At 42.0% G+C, this 27,965-nt stretch overlaps 1 protein-coding gene across 1 annotated transcript; it reads left to right on the top strand.

Moving 5' to 3' along the window:
* The first annotated feature begins 1,207 nt into the window (after positions 1-1,207).
* ncapg2 (non-SMC condensin II complex, subunit G2) lies at positions 1,208-27,606 on the top strand. The gene is made up of 27 exons (XM_029756153.1): positions 1,208-1,257; positions 1,494-1,609; positions 2,119-2,298; positions 2,743-2,857; positions 2,992-3,149; positions 4,485-4,619; positions 4,897-4,991; positions 5,672-5,828; positions 6,344-6,436; positions 6,543-6,668; positions 6,958-7,137; positions 8,209-8,361; positions 10,008-10,230; positions 10,492-10,586; positions 11,293-11,466; positions 11,728-11,798; positions 11,921-12,074; positions 17,150-17,323; positions 17,410-17,526; positions 21,937-22,077; positions 24,661-24,760; positions 24,963-25,150; positions 25,604-25,747; positions 25,884-25,987; positions 26,245-26,345; positions 26,593-26,695; positions 27,290-27,606. Exons 2-27 carry the CDS (start codon positions 1,532-1,534, stop codon positions 27,345-27,347), a joined length of 3,417 nt encoding a protein of 1,138 aa, XP_029612013.1. The 5' UTR covers positions 1,208-1,257; positions 1,494-1,531; the 3' UTR covers positions 27,348-27,606.
* Positions 27,607-27,965: the final 359 nt, after the last annotated feature.

The following is a 27,965-nucleotide window of genomic DNA, read 5'->3' as shown; positions in this document are numbered from 1 at the left end:
TCTGGCACCATCCCTACGGTGAAGCATGGTGGTGGCAGCATCATGCTGTGGGGATGTTTTTCAGCGGCAATTACTGGGAGACTAGTCAGGATCGAGGGAAAGTTGAACAGAGCAAAGTGTAGAGAGATCCTTGATGAAAACCTGCTCCAGAGGGCTCAGGACCTCAGACTGGGGCGAAGGTTCACCTTCCATCAGGACAATGACCCTAAGCACACAGCCAAGACAACACAGCAGTGACTTCGAGACAAGTCTCTGAATGTCTTTGAGTGGCCCAGCCAGAGCCCGGACTCGAACCTGATCATCTCTGGAGAGATCTGAAAATAGATGTGCAGCAACCCTCCCCATCCAACCTGACAGAGCTTGAGAGGATCTGCTGAGAAGAATGAGAGAAACTCCCCAAATACAGGCGTGCCAAGCTTGTAGCGTCATACCCAACCGGCGCCCCCACACATTGACTCTGTACTCGTACCCGCTGTTAATAGCCTCACTATTGTTATTTTACTGCTGCTCTTTAATTATTTGTTACTTTTATTTATTTTTGGGGGTATTTTTCTTAAAACTGTATTGTTGGTTAAGGGCTTGTAAGTAAGCATTTCACTGTAAGGTCTACAGCTGTTGTATTCGGTGTATGTGACAAATACAATTTGATTTGACTTCAGGCTGTAATCGCTGCCAAAGGTGCTTCAACAAAGTACTTAGTAAAGGGTCTGAATACTTATGTAAATGTGATATTTACATTTTTTTATGTTTATAAATGTACAAACATTATGGGGTATTGGGTGTAGATTGATGAGGGGAAAAAAAGTATTTAATACATTTTATAATAAGGCTGTAATATAACAAAATGTGGAAAAAGTCAAGGGGTCTGAATACTTTCCGAGTACACTGTAGCTGCTAGTCCTTGTTTTGCTGTACGTAAGAGCCATCTAGTGGTTCAGGCACAACTTTAGTTGATATTTCAATTCATGATTATTTACTTTCCAGTTACTTTACATGAATAGCGTTTAAAATTAACTGATACAAATTTGAGAGACACACACATGTTTACAGATTAAATTAAAACCACATTTTTAAGAAACTACAATTACACGCAACATGTGAAATGAAAACATGTACTGCCAATAGCATAAGTGGCTTTCTCTACAAAATGCTGCAAAAATAAATTACAGTACATTGCGTGCGTGCAAGAAAACGTAATGACGTTGAACAGACGTGGCTCTGGATCTTAAATCTAAATTTGCGCGGGGAAGCTGTTGGGTGAGTGTGTGGCTCGCTAAATCATAATAAGTAATCGTTTATGATTTCTAAGAATAACGACATAAAACATTTTATATGTATGTAACATTAAATTCGCTTAGTGGTATATGATGTTCTGATGAACTTTAGGTCATATTTAAGTCTATAATTCGGAAACACGAATCTAGCTAGCTAACTTGGCTATGTTATTGTTGCTCATGATGTCATGATATGTTGCTTTTATCCCAATCATTCAGAGATTTGACTGCTTATTTCACGGCACTGGCTAAACGAAATGTCTAAGCGAGAGGCATTTTTAAACTCGGTCTGCAAAGACAATGTGGGGGAATTTCTGAATTTCACTAAACTCCATGTAAGTAACTTTACACTTAGCTAACGTTAGCTGGTTTGTGCTGTCAGTTTTATAGCTGGGGTGTATTCATTAAGAATTTTATTTTACTCCAAACGGAAAACTTTTTGCAATGGAAACGAGAGTTTCTTTTGGACAAATTCAGTTAGGTCTTTATCGTTCCACTTGCACCGTTTGCTTCTCTTTTGGTTCTGAAATTGTAAACTGATTCCTTTTAATGGATGTAATGAATACACCCATTGTTAGCATTTAGCAAGTAAGTTATGCTCCACCAAGTGAGCTAACTGTTTACTTACATTTATGATGAGTGACATGAGCTAGCTATATAACTACATGTAGATGGTATAGCTAAAACCAATGTAATTTTTGTCAACCTTCAAAAATATATCTTATAGGACCAATATCATGAATCTTAAAATGAGTATTTTCTACAACACTGATTTGTTATGTTTGTGTATATATCTGAGAGCCTTGCCTCTGACCCCATATTGTTGGTTGAAATGTTACTGCAGAAGGACAGGACTGAGCCCTTTGACTTGGAAGAGGTCCTGCAGGAGTTGCCAAAGGTCCAGAGGGAGGCACTGTGGGCCAGACTAGTCACACTGCTTTGTGACCAGCTGGCGGCCTTCCCACAAGAGCACTGGGATGCTGGCATAGAGGAGGACAATGGCATGGAGGTGTCCCCAGACCTGGTGAGTACTTTAGTTAGTTATGTCACTTAAAGTTTATACAATACTAGTATCGTGGCAAGGAAACAAAGCATTGAGCGGGTTTAATTTGAGTGATACAGTCCTAATGTTGGAAAGGAACCACATTATGTTGTCACTCAGAGTAACATTTGTTTATTTTACATGCTATATCACACAATATTTTACTTAAAGCAGGTTCAACCAAAGAGCTTAGTCTGCCTCTGGGTTTCTTTTTTTTGCCATGGAAAATTGGGTATCATAGTATTGTGATACTGGTATAGTGACAACTCTACATCCTGGCCACTCTTGCTCTTCTATGTTGTTCCAAACTGGACATGACAAGAGAACTTGTTTTATTCTTGCTCTGACTTCATCTCCCTCATCTAATGTAAATGTTGTCTACTATTCCTTGATTGAGAGGTGTTCATCTTTATCGTTCTTGTTCAGACGCACACCTTATCTGTTTTTGAGGGAGTGACGCTCGTGGTCACTGCTTCGGTTGAAGTCATTGAGGATGGTGACACTTACAACTCTCTCTTAGAGTGCGCCAACATATTAAATGGTGAGTGCTTTTGTTTTATTGAATATTAACCCTGTATCCTCGATTTTATTATAATCATTTATTAAACTTCTATAGTGCTTTTCATAGCCAGTTTTTTTTTTCAACTCTACTGTCTCTCTGTCGAACAACTCCAGGTGTCTTGCCCTACCTTCCTGCCTCTGAGATGCCTCTGCGGCAGGCTGTCCACGGTCTGTGTGAGGCCTGGTGGAAGAAAGGCCTCCTGGGGAAAGAAGAGCTGGGCCGCACAGCCTTCCTCGTATGCCTGGAGAAGACTCTCATACTGAAGAAACCAGTACGTACCCTTTAGCACCAACATGGCCTGTCGTTGCTTTTCCATTTTGCTCTCTGTCGGTCTTTCTTTCTCTCTAGCAGGCTTTATAGGATTGCTTAAAAATCTATATCACAGTTATTTTGGTGGAAAATACAGAATGAGAGGCTGCATGTTTCTTGTTTCCTTCATTTTTTTTTGGCTTGCTTTTTATTTTGTTCGCCCCATATCTGATTGGCTTTCCTCCTCTGTGTTTTGTCAAGCCCCCTATATCCCTAATCATCTCCATCAGGAGCCTGAGTCAAAAAGTGAATGACTGGTCTCATTAAATCTGTTTTATGTCCACTCCGGGGTCTCGACAACAGACGAGCGCTTTCTAATCACCTGGTACTCTCATTCAGTGCTCATCTGAAGAATTTGATTTGAGAATGTGTATTTTATTTCTATGTCAGCACTGAAGTCTTCAACTGTAGTGTATCTGAGAGAGGTGGATATTTTCAGTGGCGTGATATATGATTATGGTCTGTGTGTGGGGGGGTTCATGAAAATAGTGCCTTTTGCGCCCCATTGATATTTTGTCTAAATTGTGCACGAATACTGATTTTTTTTTTTTTATGAACTTCCGTTTAATATATAGCACATGGAGAATTCACTACATTTTGAATTTTATATGAATAAAGACTTTCTAAAGTGACAAAATTCTGCATTTTGCCATGTCCCTCCATGCACTCTCTGTGACTTCTATGAAGATTTTAACTCTCAACCCCAAAATTTCACCATCATTGTAAAGCCCTAGTTATTTTGTTGCTTTGACAGTCATTTCTGAAGATGATTATTTATTTCATGTGATTAGTGATTCATTTCCGTCTGTCCCTCATTTTAAGGTCAACCCTGTTATGTGAACTGAACTCTCATTTTATGGTGGTGAAACTATGGTGAAACTATTCCTTAAAAAAAATATATATTCTAAAGAAACATTGAGCAACTAATAGTCAAATCATAGTGTAAAAATAGGTGAGCTGGTTCAGATCTTTTCGTCCGTTTTGTGGTGGATAACTGAGTTGGTCGAGCGTAACACGTCAACCCTGTTACCCATAAATGGATAGACAGGCTAGAAATGTTTGAACAACTTAACTTGTTGTGACTCATTTAATTGCCACTTCTCAAAAAGGCACCGAATTGGTGGAACGAACCATCTGCGTTTTGGGCTGTTCTCCAAAGTCTGTCTGAGTATCTGGGGAAATAATTCTCTCTGTATCAACCATTTGTCTAATCTTGGCACGTTTTGGTCTTGTGGCGTCGACCAGTTTTGTATTTGGGTTGCTGAATGTTGTCACTGCATTGTCTGTGTGTTCTCAGGTGGCTGAGATCCAAAGGCTGTGGGGTTTCCATGAGGTGCTGCTGACTGTGGATTTTTCATCGGAGGACAGCAAGGAGCTGATCGATCTGCTGCTACAGTGCTTCCTCAGTGTCAATCACATCAGAAACCAAGATGTACGTTTGTGTGTTAGAACTGGGTTTCGAATATTTAAAAAAAAAAGTATTCACTACTTTATCTGCGCCTGTTTGAGCTTGCCTGGCTTAATATAACAAAAGAAAAGACCGCAAACCCTGCCCATCTGGTACGCCAGACAGACTCAAGCAAACACTCTCTGTTTTTCAATTGTTTTTTGAAGTATTTGAAATCCAGGTCTTGTGTGTGTGGTGTGTGTGTGTGTCCTACAGTATCATGCTCACATTGTTGTTCTGACAACATGACTTTCTTGGGCAGGGAAAGCGTCTGATGGTGTTCCTCTTTAGCTGGAATGTCAACTTCATCCGGATGATCCATGGAACCGTCAAAAACCAGCTGCCCTACTTTGCAAAGTAAGTGTTTGCATTTCTAGTTTGGTCTTGTTAGAATGTCAGCCAGATTGGGCGGTTGAAGGTTCCATCCCCGGTCGAGTCATACCAAAGACTCTTAGAAAATGGGACCCGATGCCTCTGCTTGGCACTCCGCCTGCAGGGTTCCCCCAAAAAGTGGCCAGCGGTGATTTTATTTGGCTTTCCAAGTTTTCTGAGCAAAAACATAATTGGACATTAAGGACTGTAAAATTACCCAGGATATCAGCTAAAAGTGATTTTAACTTAGGAAATCTGTTCCCAAGTATTCCTACACTTGAATATAGATGCATATATGAATGTATCCCAATGTAATCAAGGTTTGAAAAGATTCTGTTTTTGTCAAATAGTGTATCTGTTTGGACTTCTTGTGGTCACTTTACAGAGTACAAATAATATATAGCTTTGTTCGGCCCACGGCTGAATGTAATTAGGCACCCCTGATTTGGAGCGGGGCCCTGTCGCAAACTAGTGTCCTGTCCAGGGGGTGTAGTTGCACCTCCCGCTGCAGAAACAGGAAATGGTCTGTTGTGGCTCGGTCAAGGCTTACTTATTCTAAGGTAGCTGTCAGGAGGCAGTGGTTTTCTACTATTCAACTCATAATGATATACCTGTTTTTTTTTTTTTTTTTTTTTTTTAACTCCTTGGTTGAACTCTTTTCCCAGTTCCCTCACTGACCACATAGCTGAGATCTACTGCCGGGCCTGGAAGAAGGCCTCTGGGTTCTGTCTGGAGCAGATAGAGACCACCTGCATCCAGGACTTCATGCGGCACGCTGTGCTCCTGCACAGGTCTTCACCCGTCTATGCCAAAGTCAGACAGGTGGGCGTGCACATTTGACTCGGTGTACGTCCCAAATGGCACCCTATTCCCTATATAGTGCACTACTTTTGACCTTGGCCCATACTAGTGCACCCATAGGGCTCTGGTCAAAACGAGTTCACTATATAGGGAATAGGGTGCCACTTGGGACGTGGACATAGTACTACTTCAACAGCACACATTACTTGTATTTTTTTTTGTCTTCTTTCGTAAATGACTGCTAAGGCTTTATAATAATGTATGCCATTTAGCAGACGCTTTTATCCAAAGCAACTTAGTCATGCATGCATACATTTTATATATATAGATATTTATTTATTTGACATATGGGCGGTCCGGGGAATTGAACCCACTATCCTGGTGTCGCAATAGCCATGCTCTACCAGCTGAGCTACAAAGGACCAGATCATATCAGCAAACCTCTGGCTGGCTTACTTTGCCACAAAGTTGACATATTCTTTTGCAATTGTTGACGTGTGTTCTATGTGTGTGACTAAACTCTCCCTTCTCTCTAGATACTGAGCTACTTTCACAAGCTGAAGGGCCGCCACGGGTTGGATGAGATGCTCTACAGACTCTACAAGCCCATTCTCTGGAGAGCGCTAAGTGTACTGTCAAAGTTTCCTTCACACACATACTCTCTTTATTTCTGGATAGTGTGTGTGTGTCTCCCCCAGTTGAACTAATGGAGGAATCGTCTCGCTATCATTGTAGGCTGCCAACTCTGAGGTCCGGGCCAATGCCACTCTGCTATTCACAGAGGCCTTCCCTATCCACGACCCCAGCCAGAGCAGTGAGAAGGTGGACGAGACCATCCAGAAACAACTGGACACGCTGGTCGTAAGTCATTGTATTATGACACTGAATTTCCAAGTGGTCGTTTTAATGTATTTGAAACTCCAAAAGAAAATGCCACAAGTTGAGCGAGTACGACAATTTGGTATTACAAAACATTCCCAAATCAGCATAGAATGTTTCTATGTGTAGATTAAAGGGTCAAGTAGTTCAAGTGTAGTGAGCCTATTTTATCAGCACTGTGTACAGTGTATTCCTGTTTATTCCTTGCGTCTCATAAATCTTCTGAAGCTCTCTCCTGTTTGTTCTTGTGTGTCTGTTTGTAATACGTCAGTGCCTGCTGGAAGACCCTCAGCCCCTGGTGCGCTCCACAGCCACCCTGGGGGTCTGTAAGATCCTGGCCAAGTGCTGGGAAGTCATCCCCCCCACCGTCATCACCGACTTCCTCAAGAAGCTGGTGGTAGAGCTGGCCAATGATACCAGCTCGCCTGATGTCCGCTGCTCCGTCTTCAAGGTGGGTGACCCCGGTATTGAATACTATAGAACACTATATAATAGAACATGACTGGCCCATAAGGCTTTAGTCAAAAGCAGTGCACTATATAGGGAATTGGGTGCCATTTTGGTATGCAGACCTACAGTGCATATGGGAGAGTATTCCGACCCCTTCGCTTTTTCCACATTTTGATACGTTAGAGTCTTATTCCAAAATGGATTCAATAAAAATAAGGCACATGACAGCCCGCTTGGAATTTGCCAAAAAGCACCTAAAGGACTCTCAGACCATGAGAAACAAGATTCTCTGGTCTGATGAAATCAAGATTGAACTCTTTGGCCTGAATGCCAAGCGTCACGTCTGGAGGAAACCAGGCACTGCTCATCACCTAGCCAATACCATCCCTACGGTGAAGCAAGGTAGTGGCAGCATCATGCTGTGGGGATGTTTTTCAGCGCCAGGGACTGGGAGCCTAGTCAGAATCGAGGGAAAGATGAACGGAGCAAAGTACAGAGATCCTTGATGGAAAAACTGCCAGGACCTCAGACTGGGGCTAAGGTTCACCTTCCAACAGGACAACGATCCTAAGCACGCAGCCAAGACAATGCAGGAGTGGCTTCGGGATACGTCTCTGAATGTCAATCAAACGTCTCTGGAGAGACCTGAAAATAGCTGTGCAGCAACGCTTCCCATCCAACCTGACAGAGCTTGAGAGGATCTGCAGAGAAGAATGGGATAAACTCTCCAAATACATGTGCCAAGCTTGTGTCATACCCAAGAAGACTTGAGGCTGTAATCGCTGCCAACAAAGTACTGAGTGTAGGGTCTAAATACATATGTAAATTTGATATTTCAGTTTTTATTTTGAATACATTTGCAAAAATGTCTAAACCAGTTTTTGATTTGTCATTGTGGGGATTGTGTGTATGTTGAGGGGAGAAAAACAATTATCTATTTTAGAATAAGGCTGTAACGTAACAAAGTGGAAAAAGTTAAGGGGTCTGAATACTTTCCGAATGCACTGTGCAACTGTGAACTCTGACCCCCCCCACTAGATCGCCACCAGTCATTGTTAAATCTTCTCTCCAGTGTTTGACCATCGTACTGGACAATAGCTACAGCCACCCGTTGCTTGAGCAGCTTCTGCCAGCTCTGAAGAACAGCCTCCACGACACCTCGGAGAAAGTACGCGTGGCCTTCCTTGACATGCTGCTAAAGATTAAAGCAGTGCGGGCCGCCAAGGTAAGACACAGCTTGTGTTTGTTTTTATTGTACAGGCATGTATAGGTACATATTCTGTATGAACATCTTTAGCAACGCACATGTCCCGCCCATCTGAGGATCTGTCTTTTTCAGCCATCTATTTCCTGTGTTTTGAGGGGTCCAGAATCCACTTGTCACTTAAATCTTGCTGGATGGATTGCTTCCATTTTACTTCTGTGACTCTTTTTATCTTGTAAATGTTTGTAATGACCTGTCGAACACACCTCGGTAATGGGGGAAATGGGCACATTGGGATACAATGGCTTTCAATTTAATCTATAAGAATGCTGAAGCTTCATCTGGGATTTAACACACTGTCTTGACACTTGCATCACAAGAAAGAGGAGAAAGATCACCTTTTTTGTTGTTGATAGGTGTGCATGTTTTGTTGAATTGAAAGAAAGTAGTTTAATACAGTTAAAATGTTTAACCATTTAGATGCGTTGAAATGAAAGAAACTCACCAAAATGAGCACCTGGATTATGGGGATGTTGTGTCTGACCTTGCAAACGATGTAAAGTACGTTAGTTGTAATCTAGAACCAAGTGTGTTGATTTGTAATCTGAGCGTATCCTGCAATTGACACACGTGTTGAATTATACAAGAAAACGTGAGAACAGTAATTAATGAGGCATAGACCACGCAGATGAGTGCAGGTAGGATAGACAATGTTTGGTGGTTGTAGCCCTGTACCTCCCCTTTATGTTAATTGTTTCATGTCTGCAAATATACACGGTGTGTTTATGCAAATGCTCAACATACTTTTATTTTAACACTAAATATAAAAAAAATACCTGCTACAATGAGAATGTACACTGAATGTATAAAACATTAGGAACACCTTCCTAATATTGACTTGTGCTCCCTTTTTGCCCTCAGAACAGATTCAATTCGTTGGGGCATGAGTTCTACAAGGGGTTGAAAGCGTTCCACAGGGATGCTGGCCCATGTTGACTCCTACAATTCCCACAGTTGTGTCAAGTTGGCTGGATGTCCTTTGGGTGGTGGTTCATTATTAATACACATGGGAAACTGTTCTGTGTGAAAAACCCAGCAGCGTTGCAGTTCTTGACGCAAACCGGTGCGCCTGGCACCTACTACCATACCCCGTTAAAAGGCATTATATTTTCTCTTGCCCGTTCAACCTCTGAATGGCACACATACATAATCCATGCATGTTGTCTCAAGGCTTAAAAATCCTTTAATCTCCCCTTCATCTTCACTGATTGAAGTGACATCAATAAGGGATAATAGCTTTCACCTAATCAGTCTGTCATGGAAAGAGCAGGTGTTCCTAATGTTTTCTACACTCAGTGTATTATTGAGTGTATTCTAACAAACAAAAAAAAGACATTTGACAATAAATTGAATAGCTGAATTTCCACAATAAATCCCTCAATGCCATTCATTATTTGTCTGTGCCTGTAAAATGTTTTATGTCCAACTTTCGCATTTCTTAGACTTGTTTGAAACCTTTTAACAATTTTGATGGCCGTTGATATCTTCATTGTGATTTTGTATGTGAAGGCCATAAACTTTTTTGATACCGCCACTACCTCTGTAATACTGCCAGACATTACTTGTGATGCTCACCCTGCCGTACACCCCCTCTTTCATCTGGACAGTTCTGGAAAGTGTCCTCCATGGAACACCTGCTAGCCCGTCTGGCTGTCGACTCGCAGCCCGTCTCCAAGCGCATCGTCAACCTCCTCTTCAATTCCTTCTTCCCCGTCAACCAATCAGAGGAGGTGTGGTGTGAGCGCTGTGTCACTCTGATTCAGATGAACCCCAAGGCAGCCAGGAAGTTCTACCAGTACTCGCACATCTACACTGCCCCCACTAACATAGGTGAGTTTGTCCCACGTATGCATGTCCCTCACCAACATACAGTAGGCGAGTTTGGCCTGCAGCTATGTAGCGCCTGTCAGCATATGTGGGATTTAAAGCCTTTATTGATCCTCAGAAGTTTACTGTTGTTGAAGTCATAGGTCTTTATTCCCCTGTAGATTATTATTATTATTTTTTGAAATACATATCTAGCTTGCAGATGTGAGTCATTTGAAGTTGTTAAAAATCTCCAGACTGTTTACTGTACCTCGTGTGTCCCAGTCAAGCTGATGCTGACAATCCGCCGGTGTTTGAATGCCTGCATCCAGACTGAAGACCCGAACAAGACAAACACGATCAACAAGGAGAACGCTAGTGTAAGACTGATAGTGGCGTTGAATTTTGAATCACTTACAAGACTAAGGAGATTCTTGTTTGTCAGTGGAATGCATGTACTATAATGAAAAATGTTTATCATTCAAATTGCAATCTGGGAATAGTACCTCCCACCCCTTCTTGAAGAAAATAAATTAACTTATAAATGCCTCATGAGTTAAACTGTCGTACCCCATCAAAACCCAAAATAAAAACTTGTTTTACTCCATAGTAAGCACTGTCTAGCTTCAAAACATGGTTAAAACGATAATTTTGATCTTATGGAGGGTCAGTCTTTGAATTTAAGAGTGCTTACATGTCTCCAGTGCAGAAAGCCAGTATGAAGGTTTGCGCTAAGGCTAGAATGATTGGTGACCGGTGCGTGAGAGAATAAATATCTGTATAGAGTTCATTAGGAACTCGCACTCAAACCATCAAAAGGAAAAAACCAACAAGGCTGGTATGCAAAAGTATAAATCATTTAATACCAAGCTCGAAAGAAAAGTGCAACAAAAAAAAGGTTGATTTTGTATTCTTTCAACCATGGTATTAAAAAGCATATTTGTTTAGTCTCGGCCTCTTTGGTGTTTCCTTTTTATGGTTTGAGTGCGGGTACCTACTGAACTCTACATACCTCCAGCCCCATCACTCAGCTGTTTACCACCACAAGTTGCTGAGTGACAGTTTTAGTTGATTTTCAAATCTCAGGTTCTTGAGGATGTCCTTTCGGTCAAGGACACGGCGTCCATGGCCAGTCTGCTGGAGGTGGTAGTGATCCTGTGGAGGAGCATCCGGAAAGCCCTGGAGCTCAACAAGGACGCCCTCCAGTACACCACTGTCAAGTTTGGCTCCGTCCTGCCCAAATATTTCAACGTCTTCCAGGTATGAGGTGGACTGGAGGCTGCGTCCCAATAGTCTCTCCTTTCTCCCAAACTGCGCACTGCTTCACTTCCATTCATGGATTTGAAAGGAAATGACTGGTATATTGAAACTCCCTCTAGCCCATGCCTAGACCAATCCAATGTTTTTTAAATGTGTGGGGAGTAGTGAGAGTGCACACTTCAGGAAGAAGCGAGATTATTGGGACACGCTCTAGATATCCTCCACATCTTTTTAAGGTGTCCTCACTTTTCTCTCTTTCAGGAGGAGCGCTGCACAGTACCCCTCATCCAACTGGCCTCCCTACTGCCTCCAGCTTCTGTCCCCACTTTCAGGTCAGTGGGGTCCTGCTAACTTTTTTTTTTTTTTTTGTCTCCACTTCAGACTCTGTCTCTCACTCAATCACTTACTCACGCGCACGCGTTAACACTGTCCCCTCCTGGTCCCTGTGTTCCAGCTGTGGGGTGCTGTCCAGGCTGAAGAGGCTAGAGGCGGGGGCCAAGGTGTCCCAGTACAGTCAGATCATCGAGTGTCTGTGTAGCTGGGGCCAGGCCGCACACGTCCTGGAGCTTATCACCGACTGGCTCACTGAGGCCTTACCCACCGCCGCGGTAAGTAGCACACCGAGGTTGCGTCCCAAATGGCACCCAATTCTCTATATATATTGCACAAATTTTGATCAAGGCCCAATGTTCTCTGGTCAAAAGTTGTGCACTATATAGGGAATTGGGTACTATTTGGGACAGAGACACAGATACATTGTTATGCCTCAGTGGACCCTCAGTGGCTTCTTGGGATATTTATATTTTAGGCCTAAAATATATAAATATCCAAATTAACCACTGAGATGTTGTCCAGGGATTCTGCCATTGAAATCCTTATTATACAAGAGAGACAATTCAGATTCTACAGCACAACTGCAGTCATATTTTAAGTGTGAAACTAAACAATAACTCAATAATTCATGCCTTCTGGGAGTGCTATAAAGCCCAGAAGTTATGGGCAGAGTTAGAAAGTTATGGGCAGAGTCAGAAGTTTTATAGTGTAAGTTTACTTTTTAATCTGTCTAGCTGCATATTTCAAGACATAAGGGTGCAGTGAGATACCCAATGGGTTGGATAATTTTTTTTGTTTGTTTCTTACACTGAACAAAACTAAACACAACATGCAAAATTTTTTGAACGATTTTTACTGAGTTACAGCTCATATGGAAATCAGTCAATTTAAATGAATTGGGCCCTAATCTATGGATTTTACATTACCGGGAATACAGATATGCATCTGTTGGTCACAGATACTTTCCTCCTTCGCATAGAGTTGATCAGGCTGTTTATTGTAGAATGTTGTCCCACTCCTCTTCAATGGCTGTGCGAAGTTGTTGGATACTAGGGATGCACGGTATATCGGTGAGCATATCGGAATCGGCCTATATTAGCTAAAAATGACAGCATCGGCCTGATGTCCAGTTTAACGCCGATGTGCAAAACCGATGTCAAAAGCTGACGTGCATACCTATATAACGTAGGTACATGACGTAATGACGGCACGAAAAATACAGCGCTACACAGAACAAAAGCAGAAAAATACTAAGCGCACACTTCCAACAGCTAAAGAAGTTCAAGTCGAGCAGTCATTTGAAAGAGTAAGAACATTTCAGCGAGACAACTCAAAGACGAAATCCATTAACGCCAAGATAATGGAATTCATTATGCTACTTGCTATGGGCGTCACGACTGACATCTGGACCAGCGATGTCAGCCCCGTGAGCATGCTGGGTCTGACAGCACAGTGGGTCGACGAGGATTTCGTACTGAGGAAAGCCGTATTGCACGCTCAAGAATGTGCTGGTTCTCATACCGTTGCTGCCGTTTGAGAACATGTTTGAAACATGAACACACTCCTAGCGTCATTCGAACAACTGACTCAAGAAATATGCAAATCAACTGCGTCTGCAGCAGACATGATACCCTCTGTCATGGCATTAAAACGCCCGCTCAACAAAACTGCCGACAGACCGTGGGGGTTAACTTACAAAAGTACACTACTAGAGGCTGTGAACAAGCAATTAGGTGGTATTTTCTCTTAGCCTCTTTACTGTCGCCACCGCGCTCGATGCTAGGTACAAGGACCGCTACTTCAATGCAGACAAGAAACAGGGTTTACGTGAAATGTTACATACACAGCTGGACAAGATGGAAGCGGACACAGTGACAGTGCGCACCGAGGAAGAGAGGCCACAGACAGACAGAGCTGAAACTTCACTGCTTGACATGTATAATGAAATGACTGAACAACGAAACAGCACAGCAAGTAAGTGAAAGAAATAGGTTTTGATTATGTTTTACTGGTAATGGGGACATACGTAAATGCCAACAAAATAACTTTTTGGTGTGTGTGTGTAACCTTTTTATTTAACTAGGCAAGTCGGTTAAGAACAAATTCTTACTTAGAATGATGGCCAAACCTGGACGACGCTGGGCCAATTGTGCGCTGCCCTATGGGACTCCCAATCACGGCCGGATGTGATACAGCCAAGATTCGAACCAGGGACTGTAGGGACACCTCTTGCACTGAGTTGCAGTGCCTTAGGACCGCTGCGTCCGTTTGTGTGTGTGTGTGTTTTAACTATTTAATTGTACTAGAATGCTTAACATGCTACTAAAAAATGTAATATCGGTTATCGGTATTGTTTTTTTTTAGTTTAGCAAGGAAAATATCGGATATCGGTATCGGCCAAATATGTCATATCGGTGCATCCCTATTGGATATTGTCAGAAACTGGCACACGCTGTCATACACATCGATCCAGAGCATGGTGTGTATGCAGGTCATGGAAGAACTGGGACATTTTCAGCTTCCAGGAACTGTCAACAGATCCTTGCGTCATGGGGCCGTGCATTATCATGCTTAAACATGGGGTGATGGCGGCAGATGAAATGCATGACAATGGGCCTCAGGATCGCGTCACGGTATCTTTGTGCATTCAAATTGCCATTAGATAAAATGCAATTTTGTTGTTTGTCCGTAGCTTATGTCTGCCCATACCGCAACCCCACCTCTGTTCACAATGTTGACATCAGCAAACTGCTCACCCACACAACACCATCTGCCCGCAACAGTTGAAGCTGTAATTAATCTGTGAAGAGCACACTTCTCCAGTGTGACATTGCCCATTGAAGGTGAGAATTTGCCCACTGAATTCGGTTATGACGGCGAACTGCAGTCAGGTCAAGACCCTGGTGAGGATGATGAGCATGCAGATGAGCTTCCCTGAGACGTTTCTGACCGTTTGTGCATAAATTCTTTGGTTGTGCAAACATTACATTTACATTTAAGTCATTTAGCAGACGCTCTTATCCAGAGCGACTTACAAATTGGTGCATTCACCTTATGATATCCAGTGGAACAACCACTTTACAATAGTGCATCTAAATCTTTTAGGGGGGGGTTAGAAGGATTACTTTATCCTATCCCAGGTATTCCTTAAAGAGGTGGGGTTTCCGGTGTCTCCGGAAGGTGGTGATTGACTCCGCTGGCGTCGTGAGGGAGCTTGTTCCACCATTGGGGTGCCAGAGCAGCGAACAGTTTGGACTGGGCTGAGCGGGAACCGTGCTTCCTCAGAGGTAGGGGGGCCAGCAGGCCAGAGGTGGATGAAGTGCAGTGCCCTTGTTTGGGTGTTAGGGCCTGATCAGAGCCTGAAGGTATGGAGGTGCCGTTCCCCTCAGCTCCGTAGGCAAGCACCATGGTCTTGTAGCGGATGCGAGCTTCAACTGGAAGCCAGTGGAGAGAGCGGAGGAGCGGGGTGACGTGAGCGAACTTGGGAAGGTTGAACACCAGACGGGCTGCGGCGTTCTGGATGAGTTGTAGGGGTTTAATGGCACAGCCAACAGCGAGTTGCAGTAATCCAGACGGGAGATGACAAGTGCCTGGATTAGGACCTGCGTCGCTTCCTGTGTGAGGCAGGGTCGTACTCTGCGAATGTTGTAGAGCATGAACCTACAGGATCGGGTCGGATTGGCAAACCCACAGTTTCATCAGCTGTCGGGGTGGTGAAGAAGCCGGATGTGGAGTTCCTGGGCTGGCTTGGTTGCTTGTGGTCTGCGGTTGTGAGGCTGGTTGGACGTACTGCCAAATTCTCTAAAATGGCGTTGGAGGCAGATTATGGTAGAGAAAGGAACATTCAATTATCTGGCAACAGCTCTGGTGGACATTCCTGCAGTCATCATGTGGCATTGTGACAAAACTGCACATTTTAGAGTGGCCTTTTATTGTCCCCAGCACAATGTGCACCTGTGTAATGATCATGCTGCTTAATCAGATTCTTGATTATGGCACACCTGTCAGGTAGATGTATTATCTTGTCAAAGGAGAAATCCTCACTAATGATTTTATTTTATTTACATGAGTAAAAATTGGGATGGAAAAACACTGTGTAAACTTGAGGGTCATGAACAGTTAAAATCATGTTTTTCATTACATTTTATGATATTTGAAAGAAACCAGATCAAAGTATGATGACCAAAGTATGAACAATGACTTGCTTTTTCATTGATAAAGTTACTGGTCCCCCCCATGTCAAACACTTGGATTCATTATTAAGGGAAAGGTGTTATATCTTAACTCTCATTTTAATACACCAATCGTAATCATGATATTCTCTTACCTAATTTTAATAAGGACTGCCTTGTAACTAACATCGGAAAAGGCGTGTTTGCAGAGGGACATGGTTTATATAGCCAGATAGCTACTCTACTGGTGCCAAAATTTTACTGTAGAGTGTCAGCATATATAATTAAACGTTTACCCTATTCATTTATGGCAAAGATGCATATGTTTCCCCTTTCAGCTGTGTCTGGTGTTGGCTAGTTACTGGCTTGCTAGGTGTTCAGACAGCATGGAACAAAAGGGGGAAGGCTCATTCAAAAATCCGCTGCAGTTGTCAAGTCAACACATCAGTCAGTGCTGCTGTGAACCGCATCACAAGAGACGTGTCAAATGTATAAAAAAAAATATATATATATAATTGATGCAATTTCAGTGTTTGAGTTACTTTGTATATCAACAAATTTTCTTGACGATTTTACTACCACACTGCATCCAAGTTGCTTGACATAGGTGTTTCAAAGTGCTGTCAGTCAAGGCGAGCTCATGAATATAAGCTCCCCACTTACTCAGCCTGTCTTTTCAAAATTCCTGATAGTTAGCCATGAGAGAGAAAGTACTGTTCAGGGCCTTTAAATGACTAAAACCAGATATAAAGTATTTAGAAAAGATAATGGACCTATATTTTTCTCATAATATAGTCTTTGCGAACTAATAATCACTAAAATAAAAGCTAGACATTGAGATATGGAAATTCCAAAAACAATGCAGTATTGATTTTATGTTTCAGCAAAAGAACACTGCATTAGCCATGGCAAAAGGCAAAGAATTGCAGGAAATTAGCTTTAAAACTGCCATATTTTCTGTCAGCTCCGTGGAGAAATGTGTAGAATTGCAGGAAATTGGATGGGGGGCCTCTAAAATACAGCCGGGCTGACCGCTCCCATTGCCACGCCCCCTACCACACCCACCACCTAAACCCCTTTTTTATCTAGGAAAAAAAAAACATGTAATCATGACATCATTGGCCATAACCCCCCCCCCCCCCCCCCCCCCCCTTCCTGCTCCCACTTCTCCTTCACAGGGAAACGGGAACACCAGTCGGAAAGTGCGCATCCAGGAGACAGTGGAGGCCAAGCCAGACCTGGGGTTAGATTACCTGGAGTACCTGGTCAGCCGCACCTCCACGCGGGACTGCATACTGCCCTTCAGGCAGGGCCAGCTCAAACAGCTGCACAAAGCCCTCGGGGCCTGGAAGGTACAGTAGATATACTTTGTTTTTATGTTGCTTATATGTGCTGTGATAGGCATAGGTGTGATCCTGTGTCCTGTTTGCCTCCACAGTTGGTTCTGTACTCCCATCTGAGCTCTTCTGAGGCCCAGGCCGATGTTCCCAGTGCAGAAACAGCACTGAGGGCGTTTGTCCTTCACGCACGTCTCAGTGCCCATCTACACCACAAAGTGAGTTCCATCACCTACATTCTACCTCTGCTGCAAAACAGCCCAATTCAGACTCCTCAAATCTGTGTATGGTAGTGCTTTGCTCACGATAAATTGACAGAATTATCATCAGGGTTGGTCAATTCCAATTTAATTTCAAATTCCAAATACAATTGTAGCAGGATGTAGAGAATTTACTTGGAATTGCAGCAATCTTCAAAACATTTTAATTGGAATTGAATTTAGACTGGAACTTAATTTAATTGGAACTGAACATGAACCATCCTTGGAATGGAATTGGAATTGAATTTAAATTGGAAAATAAACATCCTGTGGAATGGAATTATGAAACTTGAATTGTATTATAATTGTGTACTGGAGTTAATGCATTGAAATTGAATGCAAACTTTCTTTTAAATCAAATAATTATATACATGTTTTCTAATGAGGAGTTGATGTGCAATAGATTTCCTGTTTGGTTATTTTAGTCCAATTAAAGTGATAGTTCACCCAAATTACATATTGGTTTTCTTACCCTTAAGCGGTCAATGAACTATGACATTGTCGTTTTGTAATTTGGGTGAACTACCCCTTAAGGATGCCTTTTATACCAAGTATTGTTTACGCAATTATTATGTATTGCTTTATAATTCTACAACGTATGCCATTAAGCAGTCACTTTTATCCAAAGCAACTTAGTCATTCATGCACATATTTTTTACGGAAGGGTGGTCCCGGGAATCTAACCCACTATCCGGTCGTTGCAAAAACCATGCTCCACCAACTGACCTACAGAGGACTTCAAAATGTTGGAAAGATACATTTTAAATGGTGTCAGGGGCTGATTTAACATATTTCCCAGCAAGCTGTTTTGCTGGTCCATTTTTCAAGTTATTTGTTTGTCTTTGTTTGTACGTTGATTGTTATTTATATTATGCAGCACAAAGATAAATCATTTATTTATTTATTTATTATATACTCTAATCTGTTAGTGGTTGGATTTATTGCACCCATTATTGAGACTGGAGCCACTAAATATGGTTTATGTTGTCTTGTCGACTTTATACTCTCTACCTTGCAATCAGTCTGAATGCAAAATGTGCTTGATGAACTATTCTAAATATTGCAAATCCACCATTTTGGTTGGATTTCAATGGAAAATAAACACCACCCTGAAGGTTATCATAATTTGGTCACATGGCCTGTGCAAGTCAAATATATAATTTTGCAGGGCTTGGAATTAAACTGCCAATTAAATATGTAGCTTCTGGTATTTGAACACACTTAGAATTGCATATTTTATGTAGCCTTTGATAGAGGCTGGACATGCAAATGCATTTAGTAAGTCACTAACAAACAGTCATGGGGGGTATTTCCAACGTTCACTCTAAAGGCACACTAGGATATACAGTGCATTCGGAAAGTATTCAGACCCATTGACTTTTTCCACATTTTGTTACGTTAAAGCATTATTCTGAAATGGATTACACTAATATTTTTATTATCAATCTACACACAATACCCCATAATGACAAAGCAAAAACAGGTTTAGAATATTTTCCAAATGTATTAAAATTAAAAAAACTGATTTTACATAAGTATTCAGACCCTTTACTCAGTACTTTGTGGAATCACCTTTGGCAGCGGTTACAGCCTCGTGTTTTCTTGGGTATGACGCTACAGGCTTGGCACATCTGTATTTGGGAAGTTTCTCCCATTCTTCTCTGCAGATCCTCTCCAGCTCAGTCAGGCTGGAAGGGGAGCGTCGCTGCACAGTTATTTTCAGGTCTCTCCAGAGATGTTCGATTGGGCTCAAGTCCGGGCTCTGGCTGGGCCACTCAAGGACATTCAGAGACTTGTGCCGAAGCCCCTCCTGTGTTGTCTTGGCTGTGTGCTTAGGGTCGTTGTACTATTGGAAGGGGAACCTTTGCCCCAGTCTGAGGTCCTGAGGGCTCTGGAGTAGGTTTTCATCAAGGATCTCTCTGTACTTTGCTCCGTTCATCTTTCTCTCGATCCTGACCTTGCCGCTGAAAAACATCCCCACAGCATGATGCTGCCACCACCATGCATCACCATAGGGATGGTGCCAGGGTTCCTCCAGATGTGACGCTTGGCATTCAGGCCAAAGAGTTCAATCTTGGTTTCATCAGACCAGAGAATTTTGTTTCTCATGGTCTGAGAGTCTTTATGTGCCTTTTGGCAAACTCCAAGCGGGCTGTCGTGTGCTTTTTACTAAGGAGCGGCTTCTGTCTACCATAAAGGCCTCATTTAGTGGAGTGCTGCAGAGATGGTTGTCCTTCTGGAAAGTTCTCCCATCTCCACAGAGGAACTATGGAGCTCTGTCAGAGTGACCATCGGGTTATTGGTCACCTCCCTGACCAAGGCCCTTCTCCCCCGATTGCTAAGTTTGGCCGTGCAGCCGGCTCTGGGAAGATTCTTGGTGGTTCCAAACTTCTCCCATTTAAGAATGATGGAGGCCACTGTGTTCTTTGGGGACCTTCAATGTTGCAGACATTTTTGGTACCCTTCCCCAGATCTGTGCCTCTACACAATCCTGTCTCTGAACTCTACGGACAATTCCTTCGACCTCATGGCTTGGTTTTTGCTCTGACATGCTCTGTCAACTGTGGGACCTCATATAGACAGGTGTGTGCCTTTCCAAATCATGTCCAATCAATTGAATTTACCACAGGTAGACTCCAATCAAGGTGTAGAAACATCTTGACGATGATCAATGGAAACAGGATGCGTCTGAGCTCAATTTCGAGCCTCATAGCAAAGGGTCTGAATACTTAAGTCAATCGGGTGTTTGTTTTTTTAAAATAAATTTGCAAACTTTTCCAAAAACCTGTTTTCACTTTGTCATTATGGGGTATTGTGTGTAGATTGAGGTAAACAATTAATTTAATCCATTTTAGAATAAGGCTGTAACGTAACAAAATGTAGAATAAGTCAAGGGGTCTGAATACTTTCCGAATGCACCGTAATCTAATATCGACTTATATCCCAAAGTGCCTGTTAGTGAACGTTGGAATTACCACACATGACTGTGTTTGCTAGTGACAGAGACATGGTTGTTGCATTCAATTCTTATCAAAACTGTAGCCTTCAAGTGAGTGCGTAAGTGAATATATTATCCTTAAAAATGTAACCCTTTTATGACAATATATTACATATCATAAGGCTATACCTCAACAGACTAGTTTTACCTTAACACGGGATGTAACACAAGATTCAATCAATGTGCAAACAAAAACAGATATTTAAACACGATTGTAAAAAATAACTTGTAAAAAATAATGATGGGTGTGGATTTGAGTGTCAGTGTTTTACTACAGAGAAAAAGGACAATCACACTCAACTCTGGTTATTAACATCAATGGGTTATTTTACAACACTGAGTGTTTAATTTAACTCCTGAATGAATAAACCTCTCACTCTACCTTTTTTTTTTTATAGTGTTTTTCCTTTATTAGTCAGATGCGTGGCATGAAAGGTGGAGACGGCAATTGAACCCTGGTCTCCAGCCGGAAAGCACACATTTGCTTGTTGCGGGGAGTGTTGCCCACAGGACCGCGGCTCTGGAGGATCCTCTCATTTCTATCATTAATCTTCTTTCGAACTACAGTTTGTAAATGTTAAATAGAGGGTTTTGTTTGAATATTAATGTGTAGAAAATGTATATTTTTGTTGTTTTTCGAGAGCATGGAGCCTTGTTCCCCAGAATATCCTAAACCAATTGGGGCAAAAAACTGTATAAAGTAATAATGAATAATACAGTAGGCACTACTGAGTGGAATGGAGTATTTTGCATTTTTTGGCATTATTTCATGCTCTTCGTATTAAATAGCTTTAACTTACTGTATCTATGATATTCACTAATTGGATGTTTTACATCTTTGAAAAGTATCTTATTGTATTTAATATATTTTACAAGTTAAACTAATTCCCCAAATTCCTGAACGTTTTCAGAATTCAGTGCTTATGGATTGTCCCATTAGCAATCATCCACATTAGCAGACTTATTTCAAACGTCACGTATCTCCACTCTAGTATAGGCCACTTTATCATAATTAACGATCAGCAAAATGTCCTCTAAGTGTTGGCTTTTGTCGGTGTCTGTAATTTGGTTTATCGTCCTAGGTCTAATGAACAGTATTTGGGATATAACTGGTATTCTGTAGCTCAGTTGGTCGAGCATGGCAATTGCGACGCCAGGATAGTGTGTTTGATTCCTGGAACCGCCCATACGTTAAAAAAAATCATGCACGCATAACTAAGTCGACTTTGACTAAAAGTGTCTGCTAAATGACAGATATTATTTATTATATTAATTACTGGTCTGTGCAGTGTTTGGGCTATAACCATCTTTTACAACCTGTTATAACCACCAGGGCTTTCTGTTCTATAACCACGTGTTTTCTTTCCCAGTTCTCTGAGTGCAGGGACTTCCTGGTTTCTGTGGAGAACATAGCAGCATGGGTGGCAGAGAGGGTACTGCCCTTCCTGGTCAGTCCCAGTGAGGGAGGGGTCACTGAGCAGCAGCGGGACCTCGCCAGGCAGGTGGTAGAGGTAAGCAGAACCTGCTGGATAGGGTAGCAAATATCAACCACAGGATGGGGTTTACGCTGTGTGTTTGTACAGAACACCTATGTGTTATTTCTGTGTGCAGTATTCCGAGGTACCTTAGAGGTGTCAAACTCAATTCCTGGAGGGCTGTGTGTCTGCTGGTTGTGTTACTTTTTTTCAATTTGTGTCCAACTAAGTCCTAGAGAACCAGGTAAGGGGAATTCCTAACTAATCAATGACCTCAATTGAGAGTCAATCAAATCAATCAAATGTATTTCACAAAGCCTTTTTTACATCAGCAGTTGTCAGTGTTTTTCTGAAAACCTTTCAGACATAAAAGAACAGCTGTGGTAAATAGTTATGCGAATGAGAAACCGTTACAGATTTTCCAATGAATTAAGTCATGGTAATGTATGAGCATCTTTATAGTATTTTTAGTCAGTAGATCAATTATTCTCCTTTCTTAGGCTTTCAGTTCTAGCTAAGGCTGCACTCCAAATGGCACACTAATCCCTATGTAGTGCATTACTTTTGGTCAAAAGTAGTGCACTTTTAGGGAATAGGGTTCCATTTGGGGCGCCATCTTAGTTGGTTATAGATTGTTATTGCACACTCTCGCCTATCAGCTCTCTGTGGTATGCCTCCCACTCCCAGAGAGCTAGATGGACTAATTTGTTCTTTTGAAATGGGCTTCTCTAGTTATTTCTGCCATTACTCTCTCTCGAGTCTGTCGCCCAAAGCCTGCTGCTGTGAGCGGATTTTGAAAATAAACCCTCCTATTTATCTCAGTACCCACTTCTGCTGCTTCCACCAACTCTAGGGCTCCAGCACCAACACTTGAGATTAAGATAGTATGGTGGCTTATGCAATGCATTGTTCTCAGGAAAAATGTGCACAGAAATGAAATGTTTAATGATTGAATGTTATTATTGTCCTGTGATATACAGTACCAGTCAAGTTTAGACACACCTACTCATTCCAGGGATTTTAATTTATTTGTACTATTTTATACATTGTAGAATAATAGTGAAGGCATCAAAACTATGAAGTAACCCGAAAAGTGTTAAATCAAAATATATTTGAGTTTCTTCATAGTAGCCACCCTTTGCTTTGATGACAGCTTTGCACAACCAGCTTCATGAGGTAGTCACCTGGGGTGCATTTCAATTAACAGGTGTGCCTTGTTAATTTGTGGAATTTCTTTCCTTCTTTATGCGTTTTAGCCAATCAGTTGTGTTGTGACAAGGAAGGTTATACAGAAGATAGCCCTATTTGGTAAAAGACCAAGTCCATATTATGGCAAGAGCGGCTCAAATAAGCAAAGAGAAACGACACTCCATCATTACTTTAAGACATGAAGTTAAGTCAATCCGGAAAAGTTCAATAACTTTGAAAGTGCAGTCGCAAAAACCATTAAGCGCTATGATGAAACTGGCTCTCATGAGGACTACCACAGCAAAGGAAGACCCAGAGTTGCCTCTGCTGCAGAGGATAAGTTCATTAGTTACCAGCCTCAGAAATTGCAGCCCAAATAAATGCTTCACAGAGTTCAAGTAACAGACACATCTCAACATCAACTGTTCAGAGGAGACTGCGTGAATCAGGCCTTCGTGATCAAATTGGGGCAAAGAAACCACTACTAAAGGACACCAATAAGAAGAAAAAACTTGCTTGGGCCAAGAAACATGAGCAATGGACATTAGACCAGTGGAAATCTGTCCTTTGGTATGATGTGTACAAATATGAGATTTTTGGTTCCACCCGCCATGTAGGCGAACGGATGATCTCCGCATGTGTGCTTCCCACCGTGAAGCATGGAGGAGGAGGTGTGATGGTGTGGGGGTGCTTTGCTGGTGACACTGTCTGTGATTTATTTAGAATTCAAGGCACACTTAACCAGCATGGCTACCACAGCATTCTCCAGCGATAGAGCAAACCAGATGGTGTATTTGGTTTTCAACAGGACAATGACCCAATACACCTCCAGGCTGTGTAAGGGCTATTTGACCAAGAAGGAGAGTGATGGAGTGCTGCATCAGATGACCTGGCCTCCACAAGCACCTGACCTCAACCCAATTGAGATGGTTTGAAATGAGTTGGACCGCAGAGTGAAGGAAAAGCAGCCAACAAGTGCTCAGCATATGTAGGAACTCCTTCAAGACTGTTGGAAAAGCATTCCAGGTGAAGCTGGTTGAGAGAATGCCAAAACTGTGCAAAACTGTCATCAAGGCAAAGGGTGGCTATTTTGAAGAATCTCATATCAAATATATTTAGATTTTGTTTAAAAAATTGTGGGTGACGATATGATTCCATTTGTGTTATTTCATAGTTTTGATGTCTTCACTATTATTTTACAATGTAGAAAATAGTAAAAAATAAAGAAAAACCCTTGCATGAGTAAGTGTCCAAACTTTTGACTGGTACTGTAGTTTAGTTGTTTGGTCTTTCAGGATGATTACAGGTTCTTAAAAACAGTTGTCAATACAAACTCTGATTTACTATAAAAAACACACATTAATGCAAGAGTTTCTGTATGTTAACGTTTTCTGTCCCTCTTTGCTCTAACGTTGTTGTGATGTTTGGCAGAATTTCCTCACAGTGTGCAGCGATGTGATCCGGGTGGGCCTTGGGGACGAGGAGTTCAAAGGGCAGGTCCTTCACCTGTGCTCCGTCGTGCTCATCTCTGGTGAGTTTAGCTATCTACACTACACAGATACAATTACAGACAGCAGAGTCAATATGAAGGAGTATGCCACTTTAGGGCCATTTTGGATCTGTAAATCAAATTTGCCATAAGGCACATTTAGAAACATAGATTGTCACTTGTGCACCTAGTCTAATTTCACTGTGTGTGTGTGTGTGTGTGTGTGTGTGTGTTGTGTTCTCAGAGAAGGGCTACCTGTGTGTTCCTCTGCTGCTCTCTGTGCTGACGGAGGTGGCGGAGAACTACGTCCCCGAGAACCAGGCCCAGGACGACCAGTCCTCCATCATCCTCAGCGTGGTCACCAACGTCTTCCAGAAGATCCTGGAGGTCATGGCTCGCCGCCTGAGGAAGGACCCTGAGGAGGGCCAGGAGGTGTGGAGGATGGCTGCTTCGCAAATGGCACCCTTCACTATTTATAGGGAATTAGGGTTCCATTTTGGACGCATCTGAAGTCATCAGTCGCCGTATCAACAAAGGGCTTTTTATTGACCGTTTGGTTTTGTGTGTGCTGATTTGAGTGTCAATCAAAAACGCACACTTAGATCATTAGAGGTAGTCTCTTCAATCGGATTTTTAATGGCTGTGTCTATAAATAATACCTATTTGGCCGAACAGCAGAAGCAGTACTGGAGCCATATGTATCAGGCTTCTCAGAGTAGGGTTGAGGATCAGCTCCCCCCTATCCATGTGATCGTATTCATTGTGATCTAAATGACTGAACTGCACTCCTACTCTTAGACGCATGATACATTATGGCCACTGTTCAGCTCGCAAATGCGAATAGATGATTTTTAAGGTTGTTTCTCTCTCCCCTGGCTATTGTAGCTGTGGCACTCGGCTGTTCCCGCTCTAGGAAACTTCCTCCAGGTCGTTCAGGTTTGGTCGGGCTTCGACTCCAACCCCCTAAACGGGGTGTTTTCAACCATCTGTGCTGCAACCCTGGCGGCGAACCAACACCCCCTTCAAAGGGTAAGAGCAAACTAAGATGGCTGATTCACTACAAACACTATTTTCCTATATAGAAAATATGACTTACCATGTTGATAGGTTGCGTATTAAGAACATATATTTTGTTGGCGCTGAACTTCAAACTTTTCTGTCTTAGATTACACATCCCCAAGAGGTCACAATACCAGAGACAGTCCATGATTTGCCTCCTCTCTCATGCATCTTGTTGGACGTTCTCCTCAAATCGCCCCCTGTCACCAGGTAACTTTTCCCCAAGAGTTGCTGCTTTCTGACTATGCACACTGGCCAAGTTGGGTTAATTTTTTTGTGATTTTAAGATTTTTATAGATTTTTCACACATAAGGAATAATAAGAAACAGAACAGACAAAACAAACACGGTCAACACCACACAATGTCATATAAAGACCGTGATAAATCAAACACAAAAAAGAAAGACAATGGAATATTATCCTTTTTCCTTAGTAGTTTCTAAACCAAGGTCTCTTCTCTTTTTCAGGGCCTTCCTGGCAGAGATCAACTCAACTGTTGACTCAGAGGTCATTGATGGTCTGACCGGATTGGCTGCAGTTCTTCACATTCTGGCAGTTGTCAGACAGAGTGAGTAAAACTGTTGCAATGAAGACATCCTTTATCTTGGTCTAAACAATGTTTTTGTTTTCACATTTATGATTCGTTTCTGACAGAGGAGCTACAGGTTTTTAGCTGCTAACTTTTGCCGGGCGTGAGCAGAACGCGTTCCACTTTGTCAACTGTTCTTGGGCCTGAGCCGGTTGTTTAATCAAATGCAAGAAGTTGCGTGTCCTGTGTGGCTGGCCTGTAATGATTGTGCCTGTTTTTCTTCCAGCTGGGAAGTTTAAGGCAGATCTGAAGAGTACAGCCGTGTCCATCCAGAGGCAGCTTCAGAAACATTGCGCCGTCACGGCTGAGAACGAAGGACACATCCAGAGGTGACTAGACTAACGAACGTTACAATGGTCGCGTCCCAAAGAGCACCCTTGTTGTTCACTACTTTTTGACACGGGCCCATAGGGCTCTGCCCAACAATGTTTGTACCATGTTTTGTGCTGCTGCCATGTTGTGTTGCTACCATGCTGTGTTTTCATGTGTTGCTGCCATGCTATGACGTCTTAGGGCTCTCTTTATGTAGTGTTGTGGTGTCTCTCTTGTCGTGATGTGTGTTTTGTCCCATATTTTTATTTAATTTAAAATGTTTAATCCCGTCCCCCGCAGGAGGTCTTTTGCCTTTTGGTAGGATGTGATTGTAAATAAGAATTTGTTCTTAACTGACTTGCCTAGTTAAATAAAGGGAATGGGGTACCATTTGTGATGTACCTGAGTTACCTCCACTGGGAGAATTCTGTTAGTACCTTTTTTTTTATAAGACGGTATTTTGGAGTTGTTAGCTAGCTAGAATCGCATGTACCCTGAACGTTAAGGGAACATGCACGTAAACTGGGAATTTTGAGAGTGCAAATTCTATTTTAATGGCAAAATAGCAACCTAAAAATGACATTAAATGTAAATGTTTTCTCTTTCTCCAGGGTAATCTACGAATCAGCTATCGATACATTAAATGAGATTCTGATGCCAGGCCCATGAGGGGACAAGAGCGAGAGAACGTCAACATTTTTAACATATATTTAACATTTTCTAATTGTATTTGTGTTGCCGGTGTCAGCTATTTTTGTATTCTGTTCTATTTTTTTAAAGCTTTTCTATGTAATCATGGTGTATGCAGAATGACTTGTAACTTGTGCTTTGAATGTATGTATTGCCTTATTATATATAGCTATGCTGCATAAACTGAACTGTGTGTAACATTGTTAACTGTAAAAAATAAATGTACATTTATGTTTCAGTGTTGTCGTGAATTCTCTGTAAAATGCCTCTAAGTAAATCACCTGATCTATACCATTTATAATTGTTATTTTATCATATGTACTGTTTGAACAATTTATTGATGGACATTTTGTTTGTTTGCATTTAGTTTTGCTCCACCCAACACAAACAGTTCAGACATTCCAAACAGCATTTAATTAACCTGAAACCGACAGGTTACCGCCCAACACCGAACCCACTGGAGGAAGTTTGTGAGTGACCTAAAGTGCAAATGTCAAGTAAGTCATGCATGTTTTTACCGTAGATGTTGGCTGACAACTCACGAAAACGATGTGGGCGCTTCCATGGTGAAGAAGTCAGCCTGTTCTGATTCTTGAT

The sequence above is a fragment of the Salmo trutta genome, chromosome 6, assembly GCF_901001165.1.
Source record: "Salmo trutta chromosome 6, fSalTru1.1, whole genome shotgun sequence".
NCBI classification, from domain to species: Eukaryota; Metazoa; Chordata; class Actinopteri; order Salmoniformes; family Salmonidae; genus Salmo; species Salmo trutta.
The sequence above is the reverse complement of the archived record's forward strand: the minus strand, read 5'-3'. Positions and strand labels throughout refer to the sequence as shown.

Coding starts and splice junctions, on each gene's coding strand:
- ncapg2 (XM_029756153.1), top strand. CDS start 1,532: ATGTCTAAGCGAGAGGCATTTTTAAACTCGGTCTGCAAAGACAATGTG. Junction 4,620..4,896: donor ATCACATCAGAAACCAAGAT/GTACGTTTGTGT, acceptor TTTCTTGGGCAG/GGAAAGCGTCTGATGGTGTT. Junction 7,138..8,208: donor TCCGCTGCTCCGTCTTCAAG/GTGGGTGACCCC, acceptor TCTTCTCTCCAG/TGTTTGACCATCGTACTGGA.